At 46.5% G+C, this 23,175-nt stretch overlaps 2 protein-coding genes across 4 annotated transcripts; both read right to left on the bottom strand.

Moving 5' to 3' along the window:
* Positions 1-1,319: 1,319 nt before the first annotated feature.
* On the bottom strand, positions 1,320-16,844 carry CCNL2 (cyclin L2). Of its 3 annotated transcripts, none has more exons than XM_063317573.1 (7): positions 10,192-10,599; positions 7,254-7,353; positions 6,421-6,525; positions 5,709-5,850; positions 4,784-4,901; positions 3,511-3,603; positions 1,320-2,699 (listed from the first exon to the last, which is right to left on the bottom strand). In XM_063317573.1, the coding sequence occupies exons 1-7, from the start codon at positions 10,245-10,247 to the stop codon at positions 2,342-2,344; spliced, it is 972 nt and encodes a 323-aa protein (XP_063173643.1). In that variant the 5' UTR covers positions 10,248-10,599; the 3' UTR covers positions 1,320-2,341. The 3 variants fall into 3 exon arrangements, with proteins under 3 accessions (XP_063173643.1, XP_063173645.1, XP_063173646.1); XM_063317575.1 differs by having other exon boundaries at positions 7,254-9,472; positions 10,192-10,598; XM_063317576.1 differs by lacking the exons at positions 1,320-2,699; positions 3,511-3,603; positions 4,784-4,901; ... (1 more) ...; positions 6,421-6,525; positions 7,254-7,353 and adding exons at positions 7,411-9,472; positions 11,728-11,848; positions 12,501-12,610; positions 13,289-13,363; positions 16,440-16,844 and having other exon boundaries at positions 10,192-10,256.
* A 2,111-nt stretch (positions 16,845-18,955) lies between these two features.
* Positions 18,956-22,646, bottom strand: MRPL20 (mitochondrial ribosomal protein L20). Its single transcript, XM_063317492.1, has 4 exons — positions 22,406-22,646; positions 20,643-20,753; positions 20,076-20,153; positions 18,956-19,204 (listed from the first exon to the last, which is right to left on the bottom strand). Exons 1-4 carry the CDS (start codon positions 22,490-22,492, stop codon positions 19,031-19,033), a joined length of 450 nt encoding a protein of 149 aa, XP_063173562.1. The 5' UTR covers positions 22,493-22,646; the 3' UTR covers positions 18,956-19,030.
* Positions 22,647-23,175: the final 529 nt, after the last annotated feature.

Below are 23,175 nucleotides of genomic sequence, written 5' to 3'. Positions count from 1 at the left end.
GTAAACTATTTTTTTGTGGTAGGGATTTCTCGTGTTGTACAACTATCACTTCCCAGTACATCCATATTATTATTTGTGATATTTATTGTTGGAAATCTGTTGATACCTTCTCTTCTTGCATGGATAGTGTTCTTTTGGCCATAGAAAATAATCAGCATTCAACTGATTAATAGAAGAAACAGTGTGCGGATGCCCCAGGAGGAACAGGGAAAAAACAGAGTTGGGAACAATCTGCAGAGACAGCTGCCCAAGTAATTCCCAAAGGGAAACTGACAGAACATTTAAAGACATACCTAGAAAGAATGCAATCTTCTGAACACCCCTTGATCTGATTTTTTGTTTCGTTCCAACCAGAACCATGCTTCACCATGGAAAACTGGAGCATCCTTTTTTTCTTACTTAAAATCAAGCACCTTTCCTTTCAGCCCAACTCTTAAGAAAATTTGAAAGAGTTTGGGTTATTCTGCCTGGAACTCCAAAGTGGATAGATCTTGAGCCAACCCAGAACAGAGGATCAGTGTGGAACCCTACAGTCTTGGTGAGAAGTGCCCCTTTAAAACTAAATGGAGGAGGTAAGAAAAGCTAGAAAATAACTTCATATCCCCCTTATTATGGGAAAGGTAGCAGGAATAAACTAAATTATTTTCATATCATCTGCTCCAGCAAGAATCTTGAGTTTCAGAACATCTTCAAAATGCACTGCAGAATTTTGGCCTCCTGCTTGGAAGTGGTCTGTCTATTTTAAAGGCCTTTATCCCATTTGGGATGGCTATTATGGGGAGAGTCCTCCACCAAAGTATCTGGAAGCTGCCATGCCAAATTCACACAGAACACTGAACTCCAGCTATTCTATCCTTTTCGACTCCAGTTCTTCTCTATGGCCTTTGCTTCATCCATATAACACTCATGAATGGCAAAACAGCAGCAAACCTCAGAAATGCCAAATAGGAAAGATCTGCTAATTAAAAAGTAATTCTGCCACATTCTTTCTTCTGCTGAACTGGCTTAGTTAAGGCCAGCTATGTGTTGTGAACTGCTGTAATGTGCTTTATGTGGAAAACCATTCAGTGTGGAAGTATCTTTCTGAAAATGAAACATTAAGGCAAAGTACAGTGATATAACAAGAATCCCAACTTTTCAGAAACCAAAACCATGCCCATAAATCCAATTTGACACCAAATTTCAACATGCTGTTCCATATAAAAGACAAACAACGTGACTGAAAGCTTGGGCTAAGATCTGGTACTAGGGAGAAAGAGAAAAAATATCACAAACTAAAACAGCCATTCAGGACAGGTTGAAGAGTCTGAGTCAGAATGTTTAAATACAAAATCAAATACTTTAATGAAATCAAGGAACAGGAAGACAGCTCAGAGATACCACTAAAACGGATATTCTTGTGCTGTATACATTTCTCTCTTAATATAAACACCTTTTCTTCAGCAAGCTAGGAGCAGACAAAAACAATCAGTTCTTCAGACTTTTGAAAGATCCTGAGTAAATTTTATTACCTAAACCACATAAAAGGTTATACTCTATGAAATCATCCCCAGTCCGGAACTGGTGGCCAGCACCAGGATTAAAAAAAGACCACTTCCAACACGTGGAATCTAAACACCATTCCACAGTTCTTTCTGCTGGGGGCAAAAAGAAAAAAGAAAAAAAAACGTGGGCCTGTGGAAGAAACCTTCAGTCAAGGAGCGTAAACATCTGCATTCTCAGGATGCGGGTTCCCAGTTCCAGAATTTCATGAAACACATTTGCACTTTTTAAGGGGTTAAGGCCTTTCCTCCATCCTTCCCATTTCAACATCAGATACTTTCCCCCAAAGACTGCCTAATATAGGCACCGAGATTTAAGAATCCTAAATCACCTTCTATAGTAACAATGCAATCAAGTTCACTGCAATATAGGAGAGAGAGAAGAAAATGCTGTTAGCACCAAGCAGTGTTGTCGTGGTGACCATCCAAGATCCTTTGAGAGAGAAAGAAATTAAAAAAAATAATAATTGGGAAGAGGAGTATCTCAACCCTCTGAACACCGTCCCCGAGGTTCTTCTCCACAAGAATGAAGGCAGGCCACAGTCCTGCTCTGACATCACCAGTCTAGTGTTAAGCAGAGACAACGTCCGGCGGACAAGCAACGGCCCTATATCAAGATGAGAGGGTCCAGAAGCAGCCCAAAAAGGTCGCCCAGTCCGGCCTTTCGCTCCTTTGAGCTCTGTGCCACACAGGCCCTTAACCAGCCAATGCGCTTGTGGGCTCCAGAATCCGGCCCTGGGCAAAACGGGGGCTTAGCCGGATCTGGGAGGGTCCAGGCTTTGGCTGCGCTCTGCCCGACTTCATCTCCGGTGCCGGCTGTGGCCGGGGTGCTCTCTCTCGTAGCGATGGCTCGGCCTTTCATACGAGCAGGGCCGCTCCGGCCTCTGATCCCTGTAGTAGTGGCTCTTCTTCCTGTACTTGCCCGAGTGGTCGGAACGTTCCCGTGAGCGGCTGCGGGACCTCGAGGAGCTCCGGCTGCGGGATTTCTGGGCTTTGGGGGAGCTGTACTTGTACCCCTTGGCTTTCTTGTAGCTTCGCATCTTGGAGCCTTTGTAGCTGGAGGCGGCGTGGCTGAACTGGCGGGGAGGGGAATCGCTGCGGCTCCTGGAACGGCTGTGGGACTTGGAGCCGCTCGAGGGGGAATAGCTTTCACTCTTCCTGGAGAAGGGGGCAAGAGGAAGGTTTTATCTGTCACTGCCCGGGAGCAAGGCCCTGCCAGGGCAGGTTTGAAAAGCATTTAAAAAATAATCAGAATAATTTGCCTGGGTAATGATTTGCTTAATCATGGAATAAACTACAGGCAGTCCTCACTTAATGACCACAATTGGGACCAGAATTTCTGTCACTAAGTGAATCTGACCAATATTACGACCATTTTGTGGAGGTCATTAAGTGAACCACATGGTTTCTCATTGATTTTGCTTGCCGGAAGCAGGCTGGGAAGGTAAAAAATGGCAATCACATGACCCCGGGATGCTGTGATGGTCTTAAGTGCAAGGATCAGCCATAAGTTGGTTTGCTGGCACCGTCGTAAGTCTGAACCATCACTAAATAAATGGTCATTAAGTGAGGATTGCCTGTACAACTGTACGGCTAAGGCATGCAGTCTTGGTGTGGAGCCTGAAAGGGCTGAACTTCCTACTAATTAGCTTAATGCGATGGATGAATCCAGCGAGGACAAACACCTAGCTAACAAATTTCAGAGAAGTACTGCGGTTGCGGGAGAAGTCCAGATACCCCGCAAGCAGAATCCCCATCTTTGTGTTGCAGGATGACTGTACCTAGATGGACAAAGAGCTAGGCTGGGCTGCCAAGACCTCCAAGACTTTCCCCCCCATGTCCAGCTTTGCAGCCACCAGGTGCCCACCTTTTGAAAGATAATAAACTGGCACCTGGTATTCCTGCCCCAAAAGCAACTGCTGGTACAGCCAACAACGCAGCTCCAATGCCCCAGCCCTTCGGTACCTACCTCTGTTTTGGAGAAGGCGAGTGAGAGGGCGAACGAGAATAGCTCTGGTCTCTGCTTCCGCTTCGACTCCTGCTCTCACGGCCTTTCTGAATGCTGCAAATTCAGAGGATAAGGGACGTGATGCTGCGGCTGTTTTGAACTTCTTTCTATCCCTCTCTTCCGCTCATTCCTTCTCGTTGTTTACCCAGTGAGCTTTCACAGCAGAGGGTAATCTTAAAAATGGGTCTCACTAGAGAGGGGAGAGTATTTGGATCCAAACTGAAGAAAGGGGCTCCAGATCTGGTGCAGGTGCCCTTGCTGTAACCATGGCTTACAAAACTATAAAAGCTACACTGACACTCTGTACTAACCAAGTAACAAGCTAACTATATTATGGCTGCTCAACAGAGCCATCCCAGGCTGCTTTTCTACAGGAGCCAAGAGGGGCAACCGAGCAAAATCATGACATCTTAAACAACAATGGAGGGAACTTGCTTCTTTGTCCAGGAATCCTGGTTTTGACACAAGACTACAGCGAGTTCTCAACTTACAACCATTCGTTTAGCAACTGTTCGAAGTTACAACAGCGCTAGAAAAAGTGACTTGTGACCAGTCCTTACACTTACAACCGTTGCAGCATCCCTGCGGTCATGTGATCAAAATTCAGTTGCTTGGCAACTGGCATGTGTTTATGACAGTTGCAGCATCCCAGGGCCATGTGATCGCCATTTGCGACCTTCCAAGCCAGCTTCCGAGAAGCAAAGTCAATGGGAGAAGCTGGATTCTCTTACCGACTGTGACAAAAAGGTTGTAAAAATCAAGTATGACTCATTTAATGACTGTCTCAGTGACAGTGTTCTGGTCCCAATTGTGGTTGTAAGTCAAGGACTACCTGTAAACGGTTCACAGAAAAAGGCTGCCTAGCTCACCTGGCTTTATCTAAGGAATTCCCAGGAGTGACTGAGTGATGGGATCAGCAATTACCCCAAGGGAAGCAACCCAGAAACAAAAAATCTGGCTCACAAAATTTGCCCCCATAATAATTTAAAACTGCAGCGACAATCTTTTGGGCAAATGTGCCCCAAGGCCGTAATGGGTAAGGAGAGAGCCTTGCAGTCCTTCTGTTCGTGTTAGGTGCAACCATGGGAAAGGCAGAGGAGGAGGGTTGCTCTCTGTTACCTCCCAGTTGGGCATTCACAGTAACACTTGCATTCTCCTAAGCTGCCCCAGCTCTACCCCGCTCCCCAACATGAATCCAGTTAAGCAGAGGAGAGCCCTCTGCACAAAGCCTTACCCATTAACAGGACTGCTAGACTTTAATTTCTTCATCCCTTCTGTTTTCCTCTTGGCGTTTTTGACCATCTGCACAGGAAGTGGGGAAGGCTTAGTACCTTTGCTGTCTTTGGGAGATTCTAAAGCAGAGGTAACAAAGTTAAGAAAATACAGCCAATCCAGTAACACTAGCATTTTAGGCAGCACTGCCTGATTCTTGGGATACAGTGTATGAAAAAAAGCCCTCAGGAAATCAGAACCAAGAAGTGTTCTGGGACCCAAATTTAAGCCTGCAGGTTTGGCCAGGATTCTGTTCAGTAAGACAAGCAACTCCCACTGTGTCTATAACAGATGATGATTTACAAATTCCGCTGGGCTTGAATACAGCCGGCATGTCAGAGGGAGATGGCTGGGTCAAAGGAGTGGCAGTTCAAAAAAGAGACTGAGGAAATTTACCAACCCCCCCAATCCAGAGGACTGATGTAGGTTTAAACTAGGCCTTTCTGCTCACTAGCTTAAGCACAGGCAAGCCTCCTCTGAAGCACCCCATCAGGTGAGAGCCAGGCTGACATGAAACGCCAGGATGTGGAGCTGATTCTTTACATGCCCTGCATTGCTTTCGAGGCTCATGCCATGGCTACCATTTCTTCTGATAAAACCCAGACCCAAGATGTCAGGTGAGCAGAGATTCACCTGGGATGGGAATAAACCTGGATCTTCGGGTGGGAGGATCTGGCCCGTAGCCTTGGTCTGGCCAACAGATGAAACAGAACGAGGGGGTAGATGGAGGCTTCAACTAGCTAACAGGAAAGGGGATTATGACACACTTGAATGCTTCCTTCCTCTACAAATTCTTGGCACAAAACAATCAGCACCTTCTCCTTTGATGGGCTAGTTTCAAGAAAAACCCTGTCCACATAAATAAGTTCAGGACAAGAGACACCCACCTGTTTTGGGGACTGGAGAAAAACCTGCCACTGTATCGAGGTGGGGTGCTCCATCTGGCAAGAGGCCTTTGGCCTGTGCTTTTGCCTCTTCGATGGCGAGCTTCTTCTTTTCAACGCGGCTTTCCAGAACCGCCAGGTCAACCTGAGAGGGCAAAGGAAGAGCCACGCCTTTAAGACAACCTTTACTTATCCGAAAAGCATGAAAGCACTGCATGGAAGGGAAAAGCCGGAGACAAGAGGTGGGATGGGGATCAAAAAAGGAAAAAAGAGGAGGAGGTGGGGTAGAAGGTAAGATTATTTCTTGGAGTATATCATGCGTGGAACAGCAAGGCAACTTTTCCTGCCGTGAAGATGACCAGGCATTAAAAATGGACTTTCTTGAAAGCAGCTCTGAAGCTTTACCAACAAGGAGCGGGCTTGCGAATCACAGCTGGCCTTCAAGGCGCCACCATGAAACACCCATGATCGACACATGCCCTTTCTCCATGCACAGGATCACTGGGAGTGGATGTGCAGGTGGTTTTACTTTGTTCCTCCTCCAGAGAAATCAGAATAGGATTTCCTTTGCTGCCAACAGCAGGGCTTGAGCCCCAACCTTAAGGAGGATTGCTGGATGGACGTGGATATGGGTAACACTTCCCAGGAAGAGAGCCTCTTAACCGACTTCCACGCCCTCACATTGGGGAAATCTGCCACAGAGGCAGCAACGAACCTTTTTCCGTGTGTAGAGCTGTAAAATTTTCAGGCAGATCTCCTGAATGTCCTCCTCGGAAGCCCCAAAGAGAAGGAACCAGTGAGGACGATTTGGAAGAGGAATCTGCAAAGAAAAGGCATTGCCCATCGTCAGCCACCAGCCGCCCCCCCCCTTCAGACCAGTGTCACTTCCCCCCACCGTCTGATGCTTTGCACTGTTTACAGCAGGCAGTAATGATGGGTCATTGCCCAAAACTGCAGTCAGTTTTCAAAATCTCAAGACTGCTTCCTTAGGTAAGACGTTACAAGGATTGAGCTAACATCAAAGTCATGAATCTGAAGAGAGTGCAGAAGACTGACACAGGAAATGTTTTACTGGGTATCATCCTGACTTCTGGTTACCCTTCAGACCATTGGGACGTTCAGAACCAATCCCTTGATTTCTAAAAATGTAAGTGTGCAGTGGAAAAATTTCCCGACTGGTTTAAAAAAGGCACTGCTTTCCCCACTTACAACCCAAAGCAAGGAAGACTTGCTTTGGGAATCAAAGTATAAAGCGTTTAACCGCAATCTCACTCAGAACTCCTAGTACATTTTTAGAAGGTGTTTCGGAATCAACACGATTTCCGTAGAAGCCCAGGACCGAAAACAGTGAATTCAACCACTTCTAAGTAATTTTTCTTCCTTAACCTAGTTTCCTACAGTCACATTTCCTTTTTCTCTGTGAGAAGAAAAGTCATTTGATGCTCAATACAGAAAAACGATTCACTCCTAGATGCCCCACCAAAGCAGCCACCCTATTAGGAAACACAGAACTCCCACGAACCACACGGCCTGATTTTATATGCCAACCTCAAGAGTCCGAGCAGCAAGATAAATACAGGCGCATGCGATACTCTCCGGGTGAAATCTCACGAAGACATCTGTCCGCAGGCTGTCGTTCATGTAATTCCTGAGAAGATTGAAGAGAGAGAGAAATGGGAGGGAGGAGTTGCTAACTTCCATCAAATTTCTTTCTATAGTAGCCTGCTTTTTTGATCTAATTGAGCTAACTTTTTACAGCTAGGTTGGTTCGCTAGGTAACCCTGTGAAACCCAACAAGATGGAAAGGGAATGAGCTGCTTCATCTCACAGAAGAGCATCAATCTAGAACAGTGTTTCTCAACCATGGCAGCTTGAAGATGTGTGGACTTCAACTCCCAGAATTCCCCAGCCAACATGGCTGGTTGGGAAATTCTGGGAGTTGAAGCCCACACATTTTCAAGCTGCCACAGTCGAGAAACGTTGACCTAGAATGTCACCAACTGGATGTGGGCGTTTTATGAAAGAGAACCCGTTTTAACTTTCCTCTTGGGTACAATCTACTGGCCTGTTCTTACGCAAAGAACACGGTTAAAGTTATCGCTTGGCACAAGTTGTAGCAGCCAGAAGACTGTCTCGCAACGCAGCAAATGCAAAAACAAAGTCTGAAGGAGCAGGTTCAATTGTTTTTTGGGGGGAGAAATCCAGGCCTTTTCCAACTGCCAGACTCTTCTGTCGCAAGCGGCTTCTGAAGGGACCCTCCTTCGCCTGGGGAAACAACCAGACCCCAATCCGTTTGAGAGAGCCGGCCCGGGCGTTTCCGTCCTGATGCGCTGTCTTTGCCGATGGACCATGATTCCAACCAGTCGAGCTTTTCAGCTGTCCTTGGGCCGCTCCAGCCGCCCCACCGTAACAAGGCTTCTCAAAACAAATGTTCACAGAATGAAGCAAGCGTAAAATATTGCACATGACCTACGATCAGTCCATCCTGCACACTGGAACACGAAAGGCAATGTGAGCACCACAGTCTATTTTCACAACCTCAACCTTTTCAAAGATTTTTTTTCCAAGTTGTCATTTTCCAAGTTGTCATTTTTTTCCAAGTTGTATTGGGTTACTAGAGCCCAAAACAGGCTGTATTATGCTATGGGGAACTATGTCTTGTGAATGTTTGCACCCAGAGGGATTTAACTTCCAGGCTGCATTCTTTATTAGAACAAGAGCCAAGCCTGCCCATTAAACCCAGACTTGGGTCTAAAGAGTGGCAAGTTTGGTCCTAAAAATGGAAGAACGAAGCAGAAGCGCATGGGCTTTTGAGGCTTTTTACAGTTATTTAAGAGGAATGCCTCTTCTCCTCCAAAATACCTAGGCAAACTAGAATGAGCTGAATGGTATCTGATCAACTCCATTGCCCCAGGACATGGCACAACAGGTCCAGGGGAGGAAAAGAAGGGGTTAATACCATTCTAGAGACACAAAGAGGCTGGGGCCAGTTGTCCAACTAACCTTTGGATGTAGCTACTTCGATTCAGAAGGCACACCAAAATGAATTAAGTGTGGTGGCTTCCAACACTCTGATCAAGGACAGCCCTTGGAAACAACTAAAAAGGGTAGTTACGCAGAATGGGAATCTTGGGTTCCTTTCCCCACCCCCTTCAGACAGCATTAATTCCAGCAGATAATCAAAAGTTCTAACTCAACGACTATTGAAGGAATTCATTCCAGAAGGCAGGAAAATAGCGATGGCGAAGATCCAACTTTGAAAGCCCAAACAGAAGACCTGGGCCACGCTATGTGATTTCGAGAGCCAGGAAAGTTGACACACTTTTTTTTGTTTTGTTTTGTTCTTAAACTGCAATACAATACGAAAGCATAATAGATTCAGATGCAATGACTGGCGTTCAGAGCACGATTCCCCACCCCCACCCCGAACCTCAGCGACAATTTAAAAAGCCAATTTTAGTTTAAAAAAAAAACATTTGCATTGAACTAATATCAAACATGGCATCAGAGCATCTTGACAGTAACACAGGCTTATCTGGAAAAGTGTGCAAACAAAACGGTAAAGAGGTTGGAAACAAAGGAAAATAAAATCACAAGCAGCAGTTCGGCCAGTGTTTAACTCTACTAGCGTACGCATACCACCTGTCTAGAGCCAGCCTTCTCTCTGTGGAGCCTGCTTGGGTTTGACTGAAGACGCCAGTAATCCCTGCACCATTGTTCTTGGGCAGCAGAGGAGAAGTCTTAGTCACTTACCCTCAGAGGCTACCCTTTGATCAAAAGAGTACAGAAAAAAAAAAGTCAAAACAGGTTCTCCTTCAAAACCACGCCAGACAGTTCATAACAATTGCTTCGAGATCAACGTTTACACCCTGGCAGGTTCACGGGTTAGCTGCGACCTTTCTCGGAACAGGGGGAGGCTGGCTGTGACTCGGGTTCAGAATCCAGAAAACCACAAACACAGGTGGAAATGGGGACTGTTGCAGGGCTGCAAGGGGTCAGTTTTCCACCCAAACAGCTACGCACCAAGCGATCACCACCCCGCGCCCACGATAAGCGGCAAAGAAGGCCCACCCAGGGGCAGTGCGTTTTCGAACCACAAATGCTGTGAATGGGAGGGCTGCTGCTGGAGAGCACTTCCAAGGCTATTAGTCTGGCCCCTCCTGGAAAGGGCCCCCTGTGTAAAATGGATTTCTGGGGTCCCGACAAGCCCAGACGTCCTCCCTCCAAGCCCCAGAGCAAACTTTCCCTTAAAACCGCAGCAGTAGAGAAAGGAAGAGCAAAGGGGAGCGCGCTCTCTTACCATTAAGATAGTGCCTGAATCTTTTAGCAAAGAGGACCGTCCACTCGGAGGGACAGAGGTGGCATTCCGGGTTAAGAACGGAAGGCCACGCACATGGCAGTGGAGCACACGCACACAGCCCCCAACTATGACACATTCCTGCCACTGCCCCGCTGGCCTCAACAGAAACAAGAAACATCAACTTACCATGAGGTCTGGACCAGGTGCTGGTTACGTTCACATTCTAATACCTGAAGGTACATAACGATTATCTGGAAGATACGGGTGACGGAGTTATACAGGTGATCAAGCGGCGGAGAGAGGTTTTAATTTAGAGAGGAGGCCGGCTCATATCCTTCTGGACCGATTTCCTCCTGCCAGACTTCACTGAGCCACATATAATGCTAAATACAGGCCCGCCAGGAGCAGAGAAGTGGGACTCAAAGGACAGACACATAGCACAAAGCTTTCTCCTGTGCATTTATGTTTACAGTCCTGGCCTCAACACCTGGCTCTCTTCACCCTGCACAGATCTTCCAAAGGAAGTTCAAAGCAGAGAGCACTTCCTCCTTCAGCATCCACTTCAAACACACTACTAATTGCTGAAGAGAGGGAAAAAAAAAGAACTGTTCTATCTTAGCTTGGGCTGCAAAGCTTTTCTATGGATGAATAAGACTGGCCAGGTGGGGAAGGAGGAGGGGTTAGGACACTCAAGCTGATTCAGAAGCGGGCGCTTTCTCGGAAAAGGAAGGGTGGTGGAAGACAAAAACCCAAGGAGCGACAGAGGAGATAGTGCTTCCACTACTCAAGATAGCCCCAGGCTATGGCTGCAGTGTCCACATTTCTGCAGCTGACAAACCAGATTTCATTAATGCAAAAGCATTTTATCCAGATTCCGCCCCCCCTCTATTCTGTTTGAGTTCAGAGTAAGTGAGGGACAGCGCAGAATCCAGGGTCAGCCAGCAAGCTCAAGACAAGCAGTCCACCCACCATGCTCTGTTTCTGAGCGCCCCAGAAGAACCACCAGTAATTTACTGATGATAATTTCCTTTGTTAAGATGTTGGGCTCGGACCACCAAGACCAGAGATGTGCATGATTTGGCTGTGAAGTTGGCAAAGGTGCCTGCACAGGAAAGCCTCCATGCTCCATGCCTTTCCTGGCACAACCAACCAGAGAGAAAACCATGCCAAGCTGTTTGTGAGCCACAGTGTAATTCAAGCAGCACCACCCCTGACGGGGGACACCTGATGAAGAGGCTACCCATCCCCACACAAGAGGCTTAGAATTCGAGTTCTGAGTAGATGCAGCTTCTCCACTTCCCCAAATTGCCAGCTTGCTTGCATCTTAAAGGGATAGTGCTGCTGACTTAAAGGTTTCTGGGGCAAAAAAGGAAGCTGTAGAGCAAAGCAGAGGGGAAGGAAGAGAATGCTCCCCTTAACAAGGACAAGTGAGCGTTTCGGAAGATTTGGTGCACAGCAAAGACTTGTTTTGCTAATGAAAAGTTACACAGTGAGTTATCTGGACAAAATATACTTCTTTCCTGCTAAAGGCTTGAAATAAGGAATTCATAACATTTAGGTATAATCAACACTTAAAATGGGGAGCCACCAGTCTTCAGTCACACTTGAGACAAGCAGGAGGTATTTTTTTCAAATGAGGGGGAAAAAACAGCACAGACAACTCTTTCGCCTGCCTGATCAACAATTGTATGGGAAATAAAGACAGGAAAACCAAACACAAACCTTGTGAGGATGCTTCACATGCACACAAAATCCAAGTTCCTTCAAAACTCTCCTCTCTGCCTTGATGATTTGGTTCTTTAAGTTAACGTATTCTTGGTCCAGTATTAGAGGTACAGGTTTCCTGTGTGGGGAGGGAGGGAAGGTCTTGGTTGAAGCCCAAACAGTAAAACACCACAGGAATTTTATGGCCATCTTTTGAACAGTTTGAATGGGAAAATCAGCCCAATTGAGGCCACAACCTGCATCCCCTGTTGGAATCCAATGCAGCTGAATTCAAGGAGAAAGGCTTGCATCTCCATCTGGAATCCCCAAGATCCTTTTGGTGAGTGCCAAGCTCGAATTCACCCCCCTTAACAGCTCCTTCAGCCAGAGAATGACTGAGCTTCACTCCCTCTCAAAGCCCCACTCCTAGTCCAGCCCTGTTTAGGCCCTCCCGGCAATTATTCCCGCCACACGGCAGTCTTCCCCTTGCTGAGATCAGGGGTGACCAACCTACAGACAAGAACACGAGGGACCAGTCTTCTTCACGGGGAGAGGGGAGGAATCTCAGTGAACCCATTTTCCAAATTGGTTGTGATCCACAATCCACGAACGACAGGATCCTTAAAACACCCCTATGCTGGGTGCGGGTACGGGAAAAATGGCCGGGGCATGAATTTGAGAGGCAAGGCGAGTGGCTGTAGGGGGTCATTACCGAGGCTTAAAAGAATTATTGCAAGAATGAAGAATTACAGCATGAGAACGGACACAAGCACGTTGCATTCCAGACTTACTTTTTCTCCCTCATATACCGAAGTCTGTGGAATACGTTAATAACATCTCTTATGCGCCGTGGGGCTTCTTCAATTTTGGAGGCCAAGTGAACACAGGCCATGGACACATGCTGGAAAAAGGAGGACATACAACAGAAATTTGATTCTGGACTGCAGCAGATCAACTTGGACAGGTGGCAGCTGAGCCAGTCTTCACACGGCATATCTAACCTCACTGAGCTGCCCCATTTGTTTCTGAGCTCAGTCCAAAGCAACACTTCACTTTTAAAAGACTGTGCCGTTATGAGACCAGGACTGTTAACTCCCCCCCTCACAAGGGGCCTTTTCTATAATTAAGCTCCTCACAGTGAAACTCCAATATAAGTCTTTCCAAATGACCTCAACATTGCCTTCATTATAATCTTTGGAAGAAAAAAATGGCAATCCTATATGTACAGTATTTAGATATTTGGTGAGACATTAGCATATTTTTCTGTTGAGGGAGGTGGAATTAATCTTTTAGAAGCTGCTCAAATGTAAACCATGAAAGGAAAGCAGTATATATTTAAATCAAACCAAAATTTAGTATCAATATATTATGGATATAGACCAAGAGAAAAAGATATATAGATTCATATTCATGCCAAACTGCAGTCCTGAAAACATTCGTATTTGAGATCAACAGGAACTATGGGCAAGTAATATCAGTTTGGGATGTCAAGCCAAAAAAAAACAAACCCTCAATAGTCTTATGTTCCAAAATGAAGACCGAGTTTGCACCCTCCGGTTTCATAAATTATACCACATACCTCCATGGAATGCTTCACAAATGATTTTGTATAAAAGAAACGTTGGAACAGCACCTGCCCTGTAGCCATGGCCACCTGGAAAATAGGAAGAAAAACCAGAATATATATGAATACTCTTCCAGTAGAAAATTTAAATGAACAGGGATTTGGAACCTATAAAGTAGGGTTTCTCAAGAGGTCACTAGGGGTTACTTGGGAGATCACAATTTGTTTAAAAAAAAATTTCAAATTCAGGCAACTTCACATTAAAGAGGTAAGTTTCATTCTTCATTTTTAGTTTAAGAACATCGTTAATGCATCATGAAACAAATATAATTTTGTAACTTCTGGCCTATATTTGAGCCCGAATGTGTAGGAGTTCCCAGATGCCTGAAAAATATTTCAAGGGTTCCTCCAGGGTCAAAAGGTTGAGAAAGGCTGCTATAGAGACTCTGCAGCTACATTTCCCCCCATCCCCTTATGCCTTCTCCCAGGTGTGCATTATACCCAACTTGACTTGGGAAAAACGCTCACAAAGTATCTTTTTTCCTTATTTAAGGGAGGAACTCAAAAATGTTTTTATTGGCAATATCAGCACTCACACTGCACACTTCCTAGGGTCCAAGGAAATGATAGGGAGAGACTATTTAATGTATTTGAAAGGATGGCCCTTTCTAATAGCAGGCAAGTGAGAAATCTGCATTGTTTGGTGTTGATAGACAACTTGAAAGGATTCTAAGGTGGAGAACACTAAATGGCCTTCCGCCCACTTTCTCCGAACACAGAAAATGAAAGGGCCAGCAGCTATTTACTGCTGGAAAGCAGCAATTAAAAACCCAATACGTTGGCATAAAAGACAGCTCTAGAGAAGAAAACAAGAATAGATTCTTCAACAATTGTACGGGAATTTGGGGATGAATCAGCCAAAGAGCAAGCTGGAACTGTAGCTCTGAAATACTCCAATCCAATCTGAAAGAGCAGTAATCAGCTGGTTTCCTTGGCAAACAATACAGAACTTGCAAGGGAGGGAACAGCTGTCATTTCTGGCCAAAGGGCTTTTGCGTCACTTCTGGTTGTCATTTCTGGTCAAAGGGCTGTTGCAAGAATGCCGGCTTGCCTGGGCTGTGCTGTGCTAGAGAACATTCATTAAAGCAACATTCTCCTCTCTGCCTCCCTGTTTCCTGTAGCAGAATTCCCCGTGGATTAGCTCTTATTTTTGCAAGCCTGGGATCAAGCGCTTTGAAAAAAGCCCTGAGTTTTAATCAGCAAGGAAAAAACAAAACAAAGCCAAAACAACTGACTCAGAAGCAGCCTCTTTGTACTGAGTTCCTAAATATTTTCTAGATATAGAAATATTAGAATATGGGATGCTACTTTATCGAATTTTATCACTGCCCATCTCCCATGCAACAAAGGAGGGACTCTGGGCAGTTATACTTGGATTTCCTCTTCCTCCTTAGAAGAGAATTCCACATAGTTTCATCTCCCACTTTAAATACTACAACTTTTTGTGTTTATAAATTCCCTTTCCCTAATTGGCTTCAAGTGGACTGTCCATTGCGATCCTAATGACATATTTATCAGTCGACAAATCAGCCAACAACTTTTTTATATAAAATCTGCTTACCAGTGGATACAAACAAGAATTCCACAGCCACATTTGTACATAAAAGCCTCACAAACATGTTATGATCAGTACTTCCCAGTGACGTGCACACATCCAAAACACTATTTCAGAAGGACAAACCATTCAGACAAAAAAATGAAACAAAAGCTGGGGAACATGTATAACATTGTCACCACCATTACTGTATACTTCATTTATCTGAGCAGAGAAAGAAACCTTTGTGTTAGTATTAGTTCAGGACTACCATATCTGAGAAGAATAATTCTGCTGTAAGAGAACATGCAAATGTGAGTAGATCAATAGGTACCGCTTCGGCGGGCAGGTAACAGCGTTCCGTGTAGTCATGCCGGCCACATGACCACAGAGGAAGTGTCTACGGACAAATGCCGGCTCTTCGGCTTTGAAACGGAGATGAGTGCCACCCCCTAGAGTCGGACACGGCTGGACTTCATGTCAAGGGAAACCTTTACCTTTACTAATCTAGTAGTTGTCTGGAATTTTGAGTTTCATCTGGCACTCTGAATTTTCAGTATCTCCTTGTTATTGTTCAGCAGAGGTCTGGATTTTTCCAGATCCAAACTGCCAGCTCTTAAGAGGATCCCCCCCAAATTCCAAATTTGGAAATGGTTCCAAAAAATACCAGAGACTACAAAAACCCAAATCAAGACTGCTGCCTTACCATTCTCTGGGCACATTTTGTGAGCAGATAAGGGACTAGGGAAAAAGCACTTGGCAAGGCTGAGCAGAGTAGGAGAACGAAAAGACAGTAAATCAGTATCTAGCACTAACTTCCTGCAAAAAGCAGTACCATACATTAATTTATGTCTATCTCTGTACAGCCATTAGGCTTACAAGACCCAAGCTTTCCTGCTATTCCTGGGAAGGACAGATTTTGCAGATCTGAGATTAGGCTATAATGGCAGACCAAACATTTTGGATGACAATTCCTACCATCTCCACCCAGCACAGGGGAGGGTACAGTGTGCCCAAGAGGGATCTTTTTTAATCCTGCCAGGTTAAGGCATCTGCATAAAGGTTTTATGCAGGCTTAAGTACTTCTTTTAAAATGCTAATGGACTATTGTTATAAGCTCCCTTACAACAATACAGTTGTAAAGTGGGAGAAAACCACCACTGGACTTCTCAGGGACTCTTCTCCACCCTCGAAGGTTAAGAATTTATATATGGTAAAGATCAGTTTTCAAATTCTTGAGAAAAAAAAGAATCCCCACCATTACAGCAACATCGAATTACCTGACAGTAAACAGTAACTCCAAAGTGGCGCTTACTGTACTTATTATGCATTAGCATCTCAGCCGACTGCAACGGAAGGCCGGCATGGGACTACAACTCCCAACCTCCCCAGGCCAAGATGGGTATTGCAGTCGGACGCGCTCTGGGGGCAGTGGACTACCGTCTTAGAAAGGTTCAGGCCCGTTCCGCGCTCCTTCCCTCGGTCCCATTCCAAGCCCCCCCACCCCGGCCCCGCCGCCGCCGCCGCCGCCTCTCGCGGACTAGTCTCGAATGAGGCCTGAGGCCTCCGCACCTGAGGGAGTCGGAGCAGGATCCCGGCGGCCTGGATGAGCTCGCAGCCGGTGATTCGGAGCTGCGCCTCGGTCTCGGCGTCGAGGCCGTTGCCCATGGAAGGTGTGAAGCGAAGGGCGTCGTCCGGCAGGAGACAGTTCTCCAGGGTGATCAGCACCCCCGAGTAGAGCCGGTCGCCGATGCGGACCGCCCCGGGCGGAGGCGGCATGGGAGGCGGCGGGAGGGCGCCCGGGCCGCCGCTGGAAGACGACGACGACGACGAGGACGAGGAGCCCCCCGAAGCGGCGGCCACCCCCGCCGAGCCAGGCCCGAAGCCCGTCGCCGCCGCTGCTCCCCCCGCGGGCGCCATCATCGCCGCCATCTTATCTCGACGACGTCGCAGCCTCCGCTCACTCCCTGACTGACTCAATCTCCTCTTCCGGCCTCCCCTCCCCCTGCTTCCGGCTCGCGCAAGGCTTTTGTCCCCACCCTGCCGGCGCTACACCTCTCATTGGCCTGCCGTCAGGAGGCGGTGCTTTCCGATTGGCCCGCGCCCGCCGGTTCTTCCTTGTGACGCAACGGTGGAAAATTCAATTTTTTTCCCCCGAGGTTTCGAACGAGGGGGGAGGTTGAGGCGGGTGGGAATCCGTTGGAGTGCGAAGCGGAAGGATAAAGCTTCCCAGCGTGCAACGCACGCGCGCCGCTTATTCTCAGGAAATGTGGGGCCCTACCACCACAAAAAGCGGAGGGGGGGCAGCCTGTTCATGGAATAGTCCGTTTTCATTTTGCCAGACGTCCGTATAGAGAAATAACACGGCAAGGAACAGTTTTTGGTAACCTTTCCGGCTATTTTTATTTTTTTAAGAGGGGAAGAACACCTACTTCAGCCCCCCCGTGCGTTGTAATGGTGCAGCCCAGATACAAGGCAAACTTCTGAATTGGCAGCTTCTCTGCTCGCTTGTTGCTGCAAAGGATGGCATAATTCCTCCCCAAAATCCATTTTGATGTTTTAAAAAGCGTCCTTTTAAGCCCTCCGGTCATCCCTAGTCAGGATGAACAAGAGCTGTGCTGGCTGGGAATTATAGGGAATGTAGTCCTCCCCACATTACCCTGAAATGAACTGATACACTGTACACAAAATCATTCAGTGGAACCACGTATGGAAGCATTTCCTATTGTTGTTGTTGTTATTGCATAAATCAAATTTATAAAATTTATCATCACCCATCTCCCTCCCATGGAGGGACTCTGGGCGGTTTACAATAAAATACAATACAATACACTTTTAATTTAAATGTATGCTTAGCAAAGTCACAGAGTAGTTAGAGAAAGCAAAATAAAAACAAAAAAATATCTACCATAGATTCAGGCATTCCAACGTCTTGTCCTATTTTAGTATTACCATGACCAAGTTCATAGCTTTATACCTGATTAGTCTATTTGACCATATCAAAACATCAACTGCAGTAAAATACAGTAAGACAAAATGAGGTAAGATACAATAAAGCTTTAAAAACTGCTGTGCTCATAATCTGGGGTGGATTTTGCTAATATGGTCCTTGCGCTGGCTGTGTTGGCACAGAACACTGACCCTGGTTAATGAATTAACCCATTTTGGGGATTTGCACAACCCTCCAAAGTGTAAACTCATCAAGTGGGCCAGGTTTGCCCAACAGCCTAAGCTGGCAAAAAGCTAACCATAGTTAACCTGAACCTCTTTGTGGAAGTGAAGCCTCTGAACCTGGTTCCACAGGCAAATGAAGGCAGCCCATTTGCTTCAGAGAAACGTTAATCTACGCATCAAGCAAAAATGCTGGATTGTGGGTGCCTCCCCATTACGTGCTCTGCTTGAACCACAATTCGCAATTCACAGCCTTGTTCAGAATTGAAATAGGTTATGCCAGAAGCTAAGGCCAATCCAGGGTTTCTAAAGTTGGGCCCAAGATCTGCATTCACAAATAGAGGTATTGCTTCCAAATTGCAAAGGGCATTTTGTTCCTATCTCTTGCATTTAAAAAAAAAAATGCAAGGGACCATTTAGCAGAGCTGCTTGATTGCTCTTGCCAAACTTCAACTAGCAAAAGCTGTTTGGCAAGGGAAAGCAGGCCTGAGCAGAAAGCCCAGAATACTTAAAACAGGGAGGGATGGAAGGTAAGAGAATGGAGAGGCCTAAAAAGTGCTTCACACAACTTAAAAATAAGTCAGCTGGTGGAGGAAAGGAGGGGAGAGAGGAGAGTTGCTAGAATGTTTATCTTTTCATTTTGCCTTAAAAAAAAAACTATAACCAAAATCTTTTTAAAACCATCGTATTTCACATCACCCTTCACTCTACTGTAAAGTTCATTGTATGTATTTATACGTATTATTTTCCTTTGTTTTGCTTTAGTTGTTGTTAATAATTGAAAAGAAAATTAAGTCCCCGAACTAGATTTTACCCAACTTATTGCAGAATGAAGATATATGCCTCAAGCTGAATTGCAACAAACGACAGGCAAAACTGGATGACCTCAGAAAACGTGGGTTTGGCTCAAGCAGAGGGAAATTTTTTCAAAACTTTTATTTTAAAAATGTCCCTTTTTAATTTGATCCCAGCTCATCTGGAGAGCATCCCCTTCACGGATATTTCAATAAGCGGGAAAATATTCCTTCAGGTTCCTTTTCTTCTCCCTGGGCAGCAAGGAGCCCTTCTTCTCCTCTCCTTTTGGCTAAAGCAGCTAAAGATTTGAATGTCTTCGGTTCATAGATTGCTAGGTCAGCCAGTGATTTCCGATTCAGTTCCACCTGACACTATGATGCAAGAGAAAAGAAAAAAGATAAAATCTGCAGGAACCAGGATCCCAACAGCAGCAGAGGGTCTGAAAAATCAGAAGCCAAGCTCAATTTAATTAATTTATAAATGAAATCATACAGCCTGACTCATGCTAACTCTGGGTGGCATACAAATTAAAAACAAAGGCCAGTACAATAAAATAAGTAAGTCATGGCAATAACCAGGGGACCAATCATACCCAACACATTAACATTATTTCACTCAGAAGGCACATACTTCCTCACCCAGAGGCTAGGATAAAAGCTGGCCTGTAAGATCTGTTTCAAGGATAGCATAGTCAAGGTTTCTCGAAACTCTGGAGGGACACTACTCCAGAGGGCAAGCACAGTGACAGAGAAGGCACGCCTTCTAGACTCCATCAGATGATGGGACCTGGCGCATGCTGATCTCGATTTTACTGGACAGGCAGACACAATGGGAGACAGGTGGTCCCACAAGTAACCCTGCCCCAAGCCATGATGGGCTTTCTACAACCAGCACCCTGGATTGCTCCAGTGCAGCTCATACAACAGAGGTCTTACACTGGTGCTCCAAGGTACACCCACAAGGGCCCTCGCTGCTGAGTTCTGGACCGGCTACACCTTTCGAGTGGCATGTTGCAATAGTCAACAAACAATCTGGGCAAGTCCAAGGGGACTCCAAACTGTGCCCCAGTTCTGTCCAGGGAAGCGCAACCCCACTCAGAACTGAAGATGAAAAATCCATAGAACCAAAAATACACAGCCCCTTGGCCTTTTCAGGGACGAATTTAAGCCAGTTTTTCTCCATCCAGACCTTAACAGCCTTCACGCATTGGGAGAAAACCTCAACAACATCACTGCCAATTACCTTATAAAGGCCACTTATGAAAACGTGGTACTTCACATCATGCTCCAGCGATGCCGCTTCAATCCTGGTTTCCCAAAGCTGAAAGGGAAAGTGGAATATTCATGGGATTTTGGTACGGAACACGGCAAGGAACTAGCTAACAAATCTAACATTCATTTTATTGTCTGTATGGCGGCGGGCCATCCCCGGCATCCAAACCAGGGGAAAATCTGTTCCCCGTCGTGCCTGGAGATGCTAGATTAAATCTAGGGCTTTCAAAGTGTTTATCTATTACACGGAAACTACGTATCTACTACATGGAAGCTGACCGCTAGAGGATGGAAATGGATTCTCCGCGCCCTTTTTATTGCCAGGAAATCCCTTGCTTCTCTCTGTTAGATACTCTTCTCATCTTTTCTCTGCTCCATTAAATAAATAAAGCACATTTTCTTAAATGAGCACCAGATGCTACCCAACAATAACAGAAGATAGGAACCGAGCAGAAGATTCATCCTTTAAGGCAGTTCAGGAGTCACTACACTGAAGGCAGATAAATATCCCAAACGTCTTGCCCACTCTCTTCTTTACCTTCCGCATGTCTCTCTTTTTTAGCACTCTGGCCTTGGTGGCATAAACAAAGGCCCTCCGAACAGCCCGGTATGCCAAACTGTAACAACGGTTCTTCCGTCCACGAAAATGCTGGAAAGAAGGACACAAAGATAGGAAAACAAGATTATTTCCAGTCCTAGTAAACAGCTCTCGCAAAACCCACCCTGAAGATGCTTGATGTGTTAGACAAGTGTTTCTCAACCTCGGCAACTTTAACCATGGCTGGCTGGGGAATTCTGGGAGTTGAAGTCCACACATCTGAAAGTTGCCAAGGTTGAGAAACACTGTAATTGACAAAACTCAGCAGCACAACTGCAGATTGGCATCACTGTGTTGTTTGTTGTTTATTCATTCAGTCGCTTCCGACTCTTCGTGACTTCATGGACCAGCCCACGCCAGAGCTTCCTGTCGGTCGTCAACACCCCCAGCTCCCCCAGGGGCGAGTCCGTCACCTCTAGAATGTCATCCGTCCATCTTGCCCTTGGTCGGCCCCTCTTCCTTTTGCCCTCCACTCTCAGCATCTTCTCCAGGGTGTCTGTCTTCTCATTGTGTGGCCAAAGTACTTCAGTTTTGCCTTTAATATCGTTCCCTCAAGTGAGCAGTCTGGCTTTATTTCTTGGAGGATGGACTGGTTGGATCTTCTTGCAGTCCAAGGCACTCTCAGGATTTTCCTCCAACACCACAGTTCAAAAGCATCGATCTTCCTTTGCTCAGCCTTCCTGATGGTCCAGCTCTCGCAGCCATATGTTACTACGGGGAACACCATTGCTTTAACTATGCGGGCCTTTGTTGTCAGTGTGATGTCTCTGCTCTTAACTATTTTATCGAGATTTGTCATTGCTCTTCTCCCAAGGATTAAGCGTCTTCTGATTTCCTGACTGCAGTCAGCAACTGCAGTAATCTTCGCACCTAGAAATACAAAGTCTTTCACTGCTTCTACATTTTCTCCCTCTATTTGCCAGTTATCAATCAAGCTGCCAGTTATCAATCATAATCTTGGTTTTTTTGAGGTTTAGCTGCAAGCCAGCTTTTGCACTTTCTTCTTTCACCTTCATCATAAGGCTCCTCAGTTCCTCTTCGCTTTCAGCCATCAAAGTGGTATCATCGGCATCACTGTACCGAATCTGAAATTGTTAACCTGTCCCTTCAATCCACTAATCAAGCATTGGCATAATCCAAGACAGGCACCTGTTCAGCAGAGGTCAGTCTACTGAGAATGGGGAATTCTGGGAGCTGTAGTTCCAAACATCTGGCAGGGGAACTTATGGAAAGCTGCCTGCTGGGTGAAAGCAGCAATCTGTGTTTCCAATTGCTTACAGTTAGCAAGAGCAGTAACAAGCATAGCAATAACAAAGTAAGCACAATGCAGTACTAAGACCCATCCTATTACTACTAGGAGCAACCATAAGTAGTACAATAACCGTACTACTAAGAGCAACAGTTTCCAGCAGTTCTGAAGTAAATATGTCCTTGAGTCGAGCTCAGCTCCAGCTCGACGTTCAGGTTGCATTCTTGGCAACAAGACGGAAGTAGCGCGCCCTTGCCTCCTTCCAGGATGTTTCTCTGACTTCTCAACCTAGGCTCCAGCACCACCCTTTCCTAGTGGTCTCCCATCCCTGGCTGCCAGGCCGGGCGCTGCCTGGCTCCCGAGATCAGCCAACTACCGGCCACATCGGGGCTAAAGGGGCGGAAGGAGGCGAGAAGGAAGACCAGTGGGGTGGGTGGCGACCCTCCTGCCTTACCCGGGCATGCTTAAGGATCTCCTGCTTGCGCCAGAAGCGGTCGGTCAACCGGCTGCGGAGCCAAAGCTGGAAAGTGAGGAAAACCATGCCGGCGACCCTGAGCTTTGCAAACAAGGGGGTGGCGGGGTGGGGCGGCGGTCGCCGGGCTGGAGGTCACGGAGCCACGCGGCGCCACTGCCTCCACCCGCTTCGTCCGCAGGACTTCGCGGCAATTGCTGCAAAAGGCCCGGGAGCCAAGAGGAAGCGCGCGCCACCCGCAGCCCCGCACTTCCGACGCTAGTGGGGCATCGTCGCTTGAGTGGAGAAGGGAGGAAGAGGAAACCCAGCCTTTGCGTTCAGCTCGGAGTGGGAGGGGGCAGGGGTAAGTGGGGGGAGATTGCTTCTTTGCATGGGAGACCGACCCGCCGTGCAGGCCTCTTCGTGCCCCTTTCGCATCCATTTCAGTGGGAGTTGCCCCTCAAGAAGGAAAGAGGAAAACCAAAACAAGGAGCAAAATGCAACTGCGATTCTTAGCGACGCGCCCCGCTGGAAGTAAATCCCGTGGGGCTCAAAGCGGCTTCCTTTTCTGCATTTGTGTTTCGTGCTTCCCGCGCACCTCAAAGCCTGCGTTTACACCACAACCTGTCTCCTGGAGGATGCTATTTCCTCTATTTGCACGATACACTGAATAATGAACTCACTGGGTTCACACAGGCTACACACGCGCACACAACGGCCAACACTTACCAGGCTCAGCACGAAGGCGCCTGTTCGTTTTATACGTGCCCCGG

The sequence above is a fragment of the Candoia aspera genome, chromosome 18, assembly GCF_035149785.1.
Source record: "Candoia aspera isolate rCanAsp1 chromosome 18, rCanAsp1.hap2, whole genome shotgun sequence".
NCBI classification, from domain to species: Eukaryota; Metazoa; Chordata; class Lepidosauria; order Squamata; family Boidae; genus Candoia; species Candoia aspera.
Note: the sequence above shows the minus strand (reverse complement) of the source record. Positions and strands in the feature narration are given on the sequence as shown.